We start from the raw sequence: 12,136 nt of genomic DNA on the forward strand, positions 1-12,136 counted from the left end.
AAGATAAAAAACAAAATTTCATGGATGTAGTCTTGTAGTATTTTTAGATATTGTTGTTCGATTGTTTAGTCCAACTTGTCAGTATTTATGTCTTCTGGATTAGAAACAAAAAGATTGCACTTCCAGGTATGAATATCCTATAAGCAGTTTCCAATAAAGCACAAAACTTACAATCTTGGTAAAGTTTACGGTTGCTTGCGCGTATACACCGTATTTTTTTTTTTTTCCGTTAATTTTAAAGGGGACCTGAGGTTAAATTAAGTAACTTTCTTAAAGACTTTTCGGAGATAATCAATAATTTATATTTATCTGATAAGGCCCTCACGATAGGGTTACCATCTCTAAAATTTGGAAACCAGGACAAGACGCGTGAAAACCCCGGATTTTAGGGTCCAGAACCCGGACATGTCAACAGATTTTTTAAACAAGTTGTGCGTGTGTCGCGGGCGGCCTAAGACTTTAAATTTTTAACGGACTACAAATGAAGCCCCCCGGACGCTCCCCGGTTGCCCTCTAAACTAGGACAAATCCGGAGAAACCCGGACGGATGGTAACCCTACCTTACGAGCATATACCTACACTTGCCTTAGGGCATGTGTACATATCGAGTGTTTAGTACGAGTTTATACATTAACAACGTACCAAAGTACAGTCAGCATCAAAAATAGCGGATCAAATAACGCTTCATAAGTATCTATCATTCTGTAACAGCTTAATAAAAAGTGATAGTTCTATATGTAGACTGTAAAAGATATACTTTTGAACGTGAATTTTAGAGATTTAGGCAATCTGTGTAATTATGTCCTATAATAATAATAATAATAAGCCCCCAGGGCAGCTTGTGGCGAGCTGAATGGGAAGTGACGTCCCTTGGGTCCCATGCCCCCGAGATTCGGACAGGCCCCTCTCTCCGGCTTGCCTTGATTGGCCGGCTGGAGTGAACACTAAGCAGGGGCCGCAGTTCTCACCTCTGGCTTGCCTTTACCGGCCGTCCAGAGTGGGGTGTCAGAGCTATATGCTCGCAGGGTGGAAGTGAAATATGCATAAGACGCGAGTTGGCACAGTGGCTGCTGACAGCCACTGGGTAGAAAGCGGCGCACACCTCTCCACACCCTGAGCCGCTCACGCAATGTTGTCCCCTTGTCGCTCTGTGCGAGCGGCCGTTTTCGGAGACCCATATTGTGAGTTGGCGAGTCACCACCTGTCCATTTTTTCGTGTTTTTATAACATATGATCAGGGCAGGTGCCATAGTCACCTCTATAGTCTCGGTTACCAGTCTACTAGCAACTCAACCCAATAGCCCGGTTTCTTTTTGTACCTTTTCCTTACTACTACTACACTAACCTGGGCTTGTCCTTGGGTGCACTGCTATAGTGTGAACAGGGATAATCGTCGGTTGGTGTCACATTACTTTTAGAGTAAATTGTCTTACTACAAGGGGCCTCTACGTGTTGGCTTCGCCCCCACGCATTCCTTCAAAATGCCCGGGACCCCATGGTCCCGAGAATTTGTAAGAGACATACAAATAATAATAATAATAACTAGTGAAAACATTGTTATGGCAGGAGTCCGGACGTCTTTGCAATAACCCAGTCTCATTTTCCTCCCAAACTTCAATCCATAGACCGTTATACTGTTCACTTTACTACAATAGTCCCAATGCCTGTTGCGACCGGTTCATGGGTGTCTATTGTTGCGCCCGTGAACGGGTTCCAGCAGGCGTTCTACATGACATTAAAGCTCTCCAAGAGGCCTCTACGTGTTGGATCTATATCCCCACGCAAGCCTATCAAAAGACCGGGATTTATAGGCCCGTGAAATCCAAGGAGATACAATAATAATAATAATGGTTGGATCAAGGGTCAGATGCAGAAGGCGGTGATCTTGGACACGGCGCGGATAGTGCGGCGGTTCCTCTCTCTGCAGCCCTGACCACCAGCAGCTTGGGCCCTGCCCCGCTGCTGGCGGCACACTAGGTTAAGTTTTTTACAATGTGTTTATATGTGTTTTGTATAGTATTTTTTAATGTATTTTATATATTTTACTTTTATATCCATATTGTAAAAAACATAACCCTAAGAACAAAGAGAAATAAAGGAATAATAATAATAATGCACGTACGCCATAGAATATTGAGCGATTCATATATTCATTAAGAGTTCGTTTCTGACTATCCCTGGTAGGTACCCCCGTACCCGTACTATACTAGTGTCGGAAAAAACAGAAAAGTTGTCGCTCGAAACCAGTTACGAAAGAATTACGCGGTTTCGTTTAAGTAAAAAAAAGTCTTTCGTTGCAACTAGTATCGTAGAAAGTAGATTATTTCTTCTGCCTCAATTGGTTACGAACCTCCGGTTTCGTACGCGGCCGAAGGGGGATGTATTTAATGATGTAACAACTAAGAATGTAAAAGATATACTTTTGAACGCGAGTTTTAGAAATTTATCTATTATTGGAAAAGTTATCCGGAATATCAGATACTTTTGGCGCGTTGTTTCATCCGCTACTTTTGATGCTGACTATCTCAGACGATCGATGTTCGAAATGACATTGATATGATACGTCACAGTTGTTTGGTTGAGTTAAATGTGATGCCCGTGTTAAAACAACATTTAATTACTTTTATAAAAAATCCTTAAACGTACATACTGATACCCCGAAGTTAACGGATTTCAATAAAAAGACGGTGTAGAATGATGTAGATGATTGAACGCGTGGTGTTGTCGGGCAGGCGCCGGTGTCGGTGGTGGCGAAGCCGGTGTTCGCGCGCGGCGGCAGCGCGCCGCAACCGCCGCCCGAGCTGGACGACCTGTCCCACCTCGCTTGACGGCCCCCACGTGCCAACACGCAACCCAAGAAGAAATCCTCCTGACACGCCGCATCCAAATTTTCCTTTACCAGCGAGAAGAAAAAGGACGAATAAAATTTAATCTGTTTTCTAAGATAGACATGATTATAGACTGCAAGCCAGGAACAGATTTCTAGGACCAATCGCCTTCCGGGCGAAAACTTGTATAGTGGTTAACGGCTATGTATGATGAACCCTCGTGAACGTCAGCTGCCGCTCCGTTGGTGAGCCGAGGAATGGCAGCCACCGGAACAAGTAAAAAAATAAATAAATGTAGTCATCGCCTCCCCTTTGATACTTCGTCAGAGGCTATTATTAATAAAAAACAGCCGGTTGTATCGCGGTGGTAAGAACGTCAGCTGGTAGCATAATATGTAAAAAATAAGCGCTTTACCTTTTATGATTGTAATAACAAAATCGTGAAACTTTGCATGTAGCATTCGATCAGGCGTTTCAAGTAAGCGGGTTACGTAGTTTACACATTACGCATACTTTGCGGACATAAAGTGGTAAGGCGCGTATTTTTTATATGTTCATGTGAAAAGCTAATGGTCTACACGGTGATACAACTGGCTGACTATTTTTTTTAAATTCATGAAAACATCTAATCTATCATCGGACAAAGTATCAGCCGGAAGACGATGACTGACGATATATGCTTCTGGCCCACGGTCTATTATAGCTTGCATCATTTGACGGGAGGTCTCTAGCTCTACATTTAGATATTAATTTTGACTCAGTTTAATTTTATGCATATGAGGTCGGCCTTGTATTTTAAGTGTATTATTATTATTATTGTATGATTATTTTAACATGTACTCTTAGGGTTTTTTAGTGTAGTTATATTTTTATGACGCACGCCGAAAGACACACCATGGACCCTGGCCCAATTAGCTAAACTGACACATGTAACCCGCGATGACGAAATAAATGAATCAATTTAATAGCTCATCGGCTGACGATCGTGTGAGCAAACGATATAATTTTGTAGCACGACGAGAAAAAATACATTTATCTCCTTAATGTCCTAATTGAAGCAAGTCATCACGCAAGCTTACGAAAAAAATTTCATCACGCGATGAAATCACATCGTATGCTCGTAATTTTTCGTGAGAGTCAGAATGGCGGGTGTACCTAAATAAACACAAATGAAGAGCATACCATATTTTTGTACCTAATTTGTACTATTTAGTACCTCCGTAAAAAAAAATTGTACCTCACGGTACATAAAGTTATCATCAAAAAACAGTACACCCGCCATCCTGACAGTCAGAATGGCGGGTGTACTTTATTACGCTATGTTCCCGTGGTTATTGATAAATTCTATAAAAGCCAAATTTTTGTACCGCCATTCTGACTCTCACAATTTTTACCCTCCTGTAGGGCTAATATGGTCGGCTCTTTATCATGTGTCACCTTACCTGTCACGTTCTAACACTTGTATTAGTTGTATTGTATTTTAACACGGGCGATTTACCGCAAATCGTTTGCGTGACGGGCGGACTTGCCAACCCAACTCCTCGAGGAATCCTATCAAACCTTTGATGTTGAGTAGGACCTCAGGGAGGTCTCTCGGGGATCCGAGATGTTTTGCCCTGTATGGGGCCACTCCGCTGCATTCAAATACCACATGAGAGGCTGTTTCTTCTGTCTCCATGCATCCTCGGCATAGGGCACTGTCTATGACACCTGTTATGAAAATATGTTTGTTAAATAGTCCATGACCTGTTATGACACTGGTTACCATTCTCAGTCGGACCTTCCCTAGTTGAAGGAGCGCCCTTGTGAGTTTTTCGTCGGTGCCAGGCATGGCTTGTTTGGCCTGTCTGCAACCAGTCTATGTGTAGTTTCCCTGTGCGTGCCAGCAGCATTGAGCGTACCTTGCTAAACGGTATCGGGAGAATCGGTTCCGGGCCAATCGCCCCCGCACTCGATCCTTGCCTGGCGAGCTCGTCCGCAGCATCGTTACCCCGGGATCCACTGTGTCCCTTGATCCATTGTAAAGTGATCTTATTATTATTATACCTCCGTTAGTCGTTCGTGGCATTCGTGTATAAGTAAGTTTGGATGTGACTATATGTTCCTACTACCTTCCTTGCAGTGATGGCAGCCGCCGCGTTTATGATGGCCATGCCCTCAGCTTGGAATACCGAGTTATGGGCTCCTAGCGGTGTGGTGATGGACATGTTCAGGTCTTCTGAGAAGGTTCCAGAGCCCGACCCGCTGTCTGTTTTGGACCCATCAGTGAAGATTCTCAGCTCCCGGATGTTGAGTCCTTCGTGGTTGTCGTCCTCATATAACTGTATTTTGTACCTTTTGTCAAAGATAGCTTGTTTGTGAATCCGATCCATGCCCGACCTAAGCACTGGAAATATCTACCTCATATACCTTTTCCAGGCATGTTGTGTGGAGAGCTCCTATGCTGTTAGACCATATATTAAGGGTTCGCAACCTTACCGCTGAGAGACTGGCCTCTTGCTGTATGTGTAGGTGCAGCGGTGGAAGGTTTAACATGACCTCCATAGCTGCAGTCGGAGTGGACCTCGTGCAGCCAGTGGTGGCCGCGCATGTGAGCCTTTGGAGTCTTTGTAGCTTGTCTCGTACGTTGCCGTTTGTTCTTGGTCACCAAACCAGGGCACCGTAACAGAGTAGGGGGCGGATTATCGTCTTATAGAGCCAAAGGGCGATTTTCGGGTTGAGTCCCCACCTCTTACCAATCATCCTTCTGCGCTGCCAGAAGACAACTCCCGCCTTGTCTACACGTTTGTTGATGTGATTGTTCCAATTGAGTTTACTGTCGAGAGTTAGTCCTAAGTACTTAACTTCATCGGTCAGCTGTAGCTCAGTTTGGAAAAGTGTTGGTCTTTTATTGGTGAACATTACCATTTCTGTTTTGATGGGGTTAGCTACCGCCGCTACGGCCTGCGGTTGACCTGCATACCTTATAGTCCTTTTGTTTAACATGTTCATGATCGACTTTGTTAGTCCGGGTTCCGTGCCGTGGCTTTCCAAGGCATTCTCTATACTGGTAAAGTGGGTCTTGTCAAAAGCGCCCTCGATGTCAATGAAAGTGCCGAGGCACAGTTCTTTGTCGTGGTTGGCTCTCTCAATGCGGCTTACAACCATGTGTAGGGCTGACTCTGTGGATTTACCTGAGCTGTACGCGTTCTGGTTGTTGTGTATCGGTATGTTCTTTAGCGTTCGATCCCTCAGATCCCTGTCGCACAGTTTTTCCAGAGTTTTCAGCAGGAATGATTTGAGACTGATGGGCCTAAAGGATTTAGCAGCCGTGTAGTCATTGTTGCCTGGTTTTGGTATGAAAATCACGTTCACATCTCTCCATCTCATGGGCACGTACCCCCAGGCTAGGCTACCATGATATCGGTCAGGGTTTCCTGGATGAGTCCTAGACCCCACTGTAAGAGAGCAGGGAAGATCCCATCCGGACCAGCCGCCTTGAAGGGATGGAAGCTGTCTATGGCCCACCTGAGTTTCTCAGCGGTGACGATTCTATGCGCCATTTGCCTGTTGTTGTCTGTTGTGCTGTATTCCTCGTCCTGAAGATGTGTATTTGCCATCGAGCTTCCGCAGTGAGCCCAGTTGTGATGTGGGCTTGTGCGCTAGAGTTTTCCTTACCCGGTTGGCCTGCTGCAGAAGTTCCTCCACGATAAGGATCTCCAGTACCGCAGTCTTTGTTTGTACCTGGCCTTGGCTTCATAGTAGTTGTCCCAGTTCACCTCGGCTATTGTGGTAATGGCCCTGTTGAAAAGTCTCCTGGTTTTCCGCCGGAGTCTCTCCAGTTCTAGATCCCACCACTGGTGACCCGTTATGCCTGTTCTTGCCGGTGGGTTTAAGGGGCACGCCTTGTGGTAGCTGTCTACGAGGGCATCAGTAAAGATGTTTACCTGCTGTTCTATCTGAGTCGGTTCCCGAAGGTCATCCCTCGGAGGAAGCAGATCGAGGCTTTCGCCTAGGATCATCCTAAAAGCGGCTCGATCAGTTTTCCTGGGATTCCTACGGACGATTGGTATTTTGCTAAGTAGATTGAAGCGAATCCATCTATGGTCTGAGCAGGAGGCCTCCTGAGAGACGTGCCATCCCATAACTAGTTCACTGATCTCCGAAGCCAGAGTCAGGTCAATAATCGTCTTGCATCGTTTGTTTGCAAATGTTGGTTCAGCGCCTACATTTAGAATATATTATTATTAGGAGCCACTCGTCCCGGTTTTGAGCTACGACTGGCCAGTCTCTCAAAAAGGAGTCTAAGTTATCCCGCCACCGCCGACGAGGTCTGCCAGATCCCCGGTTTGACTCGTGGGGACCAGGCTCACTGAGCCGTACCTTTTTTCTCGTTTTCTCATTGCTGAGGATCGCGAAAACATGTAATCTGTTTCCATTTTATGCGGTCATAAGCCGGGTGGACTGGTGCAGACTGCCGCAAGAACTCTTCATAGCATTAGACTATCTCACACATGCTCCAACTCGAGCACGTTTGCCATTCATTCGGTTCGGCCTAAATTCATGTGTTTCTCCGCATCAGGCCACTACATAATATACCCGAAGAATCTACCAATGGCATTTTGTGAAGAGCTGAGTGGCTATATTGAGCTCTCTGAGAACAGAGGGGTTTGTTCTTTTAGCTGTCCAAGGTATAATCACCAGTCTTCGTTAACACCACATCTCAAAAGCGCCATCAACCTTTGCCACTTCACACTTTTTGAGGCCCGACGTTTCGCCACCATACTGGAATATTAAAAAGACGTGAGCTCGTACCAAGCGCACTTTAGTTGCACTTCAAATACCTCTGTTCTTCCAGATCCTGTCGAGGTTAGCCGTAGCCATGCCAACTCTGCGGCGTACCTCGGCGGTGTTATCACCGGCACTGATTATCAACCCAAGATATACAAACTAGCTCACTTTTTTGTAATCAATCAGTGCATTTGTAACTTGGGTCTTGGAATGTAGTCCATTGAATGAGTCCCTCCAAGGGGGGTCTAGAGTGCGTGAGTTAGTAACGTAAGATGTTTCTTCGGAAACATGTCAAGAGTCCCTAGGTAATAAACATACTAAAACCCCTGGACACTAGGAGGAGCCCCGGAGTGGGGGAGGGGGGGAAAGGGTCCATTTTTTCATTTTTCGCTTAAATCTCAAAAACGGTACATGTTAGAGAAAAACTTTCAAGGAAAAGTTGAAAGGCCATAAAATTATCTACAAGTTGTACCTCAATCATTTTTTTCTATTCCCAGCCGTTTTCGAGCTACATCCCATGAAAGGTGAAAAATTCGAAAACTTTATTTTACCAACTTAGGGTTATCGTAACTACCCTAATAAAATTCAATTCCTCCTAAACGCCTCCATGTTGGAATCTGGTTTTTTTATCAATGATAGACCTAATTATGAGCAATCTATCGGTACCGGTCACAAATTGCACTTTTGAGCTTTTTGGAAGAAAAAAAATAAAAAGGTCAAGTTGCGTAACTACCCTAATATAATATTTTGACAATCGATTCCTCCTAAAGGCTTCCATGGAGGAATGTGTTTTTTTTACCAATGATAGACCTAATTAAGAGCAATCTAGCAGTATCGGTCACAAGTTGCACTTTTGAGATTTTTGGAAGAAAAAAAATAAAAAGTTCAAGTATCGTAACTACCCTAATAAAATTCAATTCCCCGTAAACGCCTCCGTGGTGGAATCTGGTATTTTTATCAATGATAGATCTAATTATGAGCAATCTATCTGTACCGGTCACAAGTTGCACTTTTGAGTTTTATGGAAGAAAAAAATAAAAAGATCAAGTTCAGTAACTCAAACTACCCTAATATAATATTTTGACAATCGATTCCTCCTAAAGGCTTCCATGGAGGAATGTGTTTATTTTACCAATTATAGACCTAATTAAGAGCAATCTATCAGTACCGGTCACAAGTTGCACATTTGAGTTTTTTGGAAGAAAGAAATATTTTTTGATCTATTGATGTGATAAACATGGGTATGTAGTATGGGGAAATTGTTTGAGCCAAAATCATTTTTTACTGCGTGTAACTCAGAAACGGCTGGGAATAGAAAAAAATGATTTAGGTACAACTTGTAGATAATTTTATGGCCTTTCAACTTTTCCTTGAAAGTTTTTCTCTAACATGTACCGTTTTTGAGATTTAAGCGAAAAATGAAAAAATGGACCCTTTCCCCCCCTCCCCCCACTCCGGGGCTCCTCCTAGTGTCCCGGGGTTTTAGTATGTTTATTACCTAGGGACTCTTGACATGTTTCCGAAGAAACATCTTACGTTACTAACTCACGCACTCTAGAACTTTTTATTCAATGGACTAATGGTTGACCTACAGACTTCTCTAGAACTTTTATCTTCAATTTTCTTCAGAAGAGCCGCCACATCGATGTATATCTTTTTGTTATTCCCGTCAGGCAGGCAACAATAATAGCACAGTTTGTTACAAGAACTTTTGTACCAAGTCATATTATCATTCTTGTTAGATGGCCCATTATGGAAAGGGCTTATAACTACTACAAAAATGTTTGGTTAATTGAAAGCCCCAGTGACCCAGGTAATTGTAACCTTGTTGCTATACGAGTGACAAGTAAATGTTGCTTCACCCATTTACTTGCACATTTCCGTGGGGCAAGCTTTTGCGCGGTCCGCCAGATTGACAGTGAATCTACGGTGCTGTCACTCAGTCTCTCTTTCTATGTCTCGACAATTTTGGCACACGACTTTTTTGGGACACTCAGGGTCTCCGAGGTTTTCGATAATAGTCGCAACATTAGTCAGTTAGTTTCCCTTTTCAGTTCTGATGCGATCCTATAGTCCCATGGTACATGAGCCCTGTATTTTCGTTGCCTAGTTAAATCTTTTAATGACGGAGCATTCTGCCTTCGTATGTGAGGCAATGTGAATTCACATTCAAATCGTACTTTATATATCGCTCCCTCATTTTTCTTGATGCTTCAACAGATTAAAGCACCGATTAAAGTAACTGAGGATTACTCAGTTACTTTAATCGGTGTGTCAAATCGTTTGAACACAATGTCAAATCGTTTGACAAGTGGCATGATCAACCAGTTGCAAGTGGCTGGTTAGCAGTGGATATAAAAGGGCCCGACCCGATTCATTTGGGTCATTCTTCTTTGAGCTGCAGCACTGAGTTAATCGTCGCCACAGGAATATTGAAAATTATGTACCTAAATATTATGTTGATAATTATTTTAATTGTTTATGTACTTATTTGATGATTAAATTGATGGATTGATTAGTCAATAATTAAATCAATCATATCTTAGTGAATTATAAAGTATTAGTGATTGTATTTATTAGGTGTTTATCATAAGGTGAATAAATAGGAATTTTCAATTGTATTTGTTCATTATTTAATGTATCATACTAGTAACCCAAATAGCATCTAGTAATTGTTTTATCAGTTTTAAATAATTCTGAACTTGATGACAAATTATGCCTAATTAACTTAGTGTTATTATTCTCATAATCCTAGATATTAAACACGCGTGCTTTTTCAGTATATTATAACACTCGTGCTTTTTCATTATATTATCCGACTGAGTTAAGAAGGTAACTGATTGCTAATAATATGCATGGAAACGGAGCCTTCTTAATTTGGTCGAGTAAACATTTTTTTTAACCAACTATTAGGTGTTTCGAATGTTAGTTCAAAGAGGTTTTATAACCAAACATAATTTATAGATTAAATTATCTCGTAAATTTCATTAATGGATAAACATAACACTTTATCGATTTGATCTCCATCCTTCTAATAGAAATACGAAAATATTAGCTTTTTTAACTTTTTAAATTGGCTGTTTGTCGACTTCGTTCGCGCTTTTGCCTTGCGCGTGCATTGGAATCGTGCGTAAAAAAAATAACGCGCCAGCCCTTTTTCTGTATTTGTCACAAAAATAGAATAGTTCTGTTCTGCATGTTTTTAGTTTATATATTGACGAAAATGTCATTATCAAGCATTGAAAATGAAGAACACGTAAAATTGACGCTGCCAGTAATACTAATGAAGGCAAGAGCCGAGAACGATAGCCTTTTACCATCAAAATCGGGTGAAATTTAATTGGCGGCATATGAAACTTTTGTTCAATGGAAGATCAGCAAAAACGCCCAGTCTTTCTTGGAAAACGTGTTGGTAGCTTACTTCAATGAACTGGTGAATAAGTGCCTACAAGCCCAGCTCGCTTTAGTGCAATTTATTCGATGTTAAAACTGTAAGCCACCATGTTGAAAATTGTAGGTTCTTTTACTGTTTTGACAAAATAAATCAAATTTATAAGTTTTGTTTTTTCCTCGCAAGTGTGTGAAAAACTATGGTGCATATGGTGCTCGCTTGCAGCTCGCGCGCACAATATCGCCTCGTGTATAATGACATTAATGACCAACTTAGCACACTTGTATCATAATGTACAATCAGCATCAACCGTTTGTTTTCAATTTACCATTCTGTAAAGGGTAAAGGTTTTATTCCATATGAACGGAGCTTGTTTTAATCCGTATAGTGATTTTCGTAATTGACAAACTTTTTCCGTTCCATTACGCCCAATGTCATAGCCTACAGGTAGTTTCATGTAAACTTCATCTGTCAGTTCGCCGTATAAGAAAGCGGTCTTGACATCAAAAGTCATGAAGTAGTGATTTTTAGATGCGGCAACGGCTAACAATATCTTTAAAGCAGATTGACTTACAACTGGGCTATGAATTTCTTCAAAATCCAGGTTACCCTTCTGCTCGCAGCCACGTACGACTAATCTCGCCTTGTACGTACCGTCGTCTTTTATTCTAAATACCCATTTGTTGGACAGAATCTTGTGTCCTTTGGCTTCTGACTTGTCAACTATTACCCACGTGTTGTTCTTTTCGAGTGAATCCTTCTCAGATTGAATTGCCTTCTTCCAATTTCGCTTGTCCGTGCTTGTCACAGCTTCTTCATAAGTAAGTAACGAGCAGTCAGTTTTATAGACAGACGTAGACACAGTAAAACAACTACTCAAGGGCGGATCCACCGTTGTGGGCACGATGGGCATGCCCACACAGGCGCGGATCCAGCCCTCAAAAAAGGTTGTGGTCACAGCCACCCAAAAATCGGCCAAGTGCGAGTCGGAGTACGAACTCACTCATGAACAACAGCCTATCGATCTCAATAGACCGTGAAAGTGTTACGCCACAAGACTATAAGGATTCGCAGACAACGTTTCGCCGAACATCGTTTTGCAAAGGGTTTATTCGTACCTAGATGTAACTTTTAGTCGACTAACGTT

The 12,136-nt window shown here is 42.4% G+C and overlaps 1 protein-coding gene across 6 annotated transcripts in view; it reads left to right on the plus strand.

Annotated features, from left to right (window-relative positions):
* LOC133520668 (transcription initiation factor TFIID subunit 6) overlaps window positions 1–10,219 on the plus strand; it is a 48,321-nt gene extending 38,102 nt beyond the window's left edge. For all 6 annotated transcript variants that reach the window (XM_061855282.1, XM_061855274.1, XM_061855267.1 and 3 more), the window contains one exon: window positions 2,733–10,219. In XM_061855282.1, the coding sequence (XP_061711266.1) occupies window positions 2,733–2,828 (96 nt within the window). In that variant the 3' untranslated portion in view covers window positions 2,829–10,219. The remainder of the gene's footprint in view (window positions 1–2,732) is intronic.
* Window positions 10,220–12,136: the final 1,917 nt, after the last annotated feature.

The sequence above is a fragment of the Cydia pomonella genome, chromosome 1 (assembly GCF_033807575.1).
Source record: "Cydia pomonella isolate Wapato2018A chromosome 1, ilCydPomo1, whole genome shotgun sequence".
Classification (NCBI taxonomy): domain Eukaryota; kingdom Metazoa; phylum Arthropoda; class Insecta; order Lepidoptera; family Tortricidae; genus Cydia; species Cydia pomonella.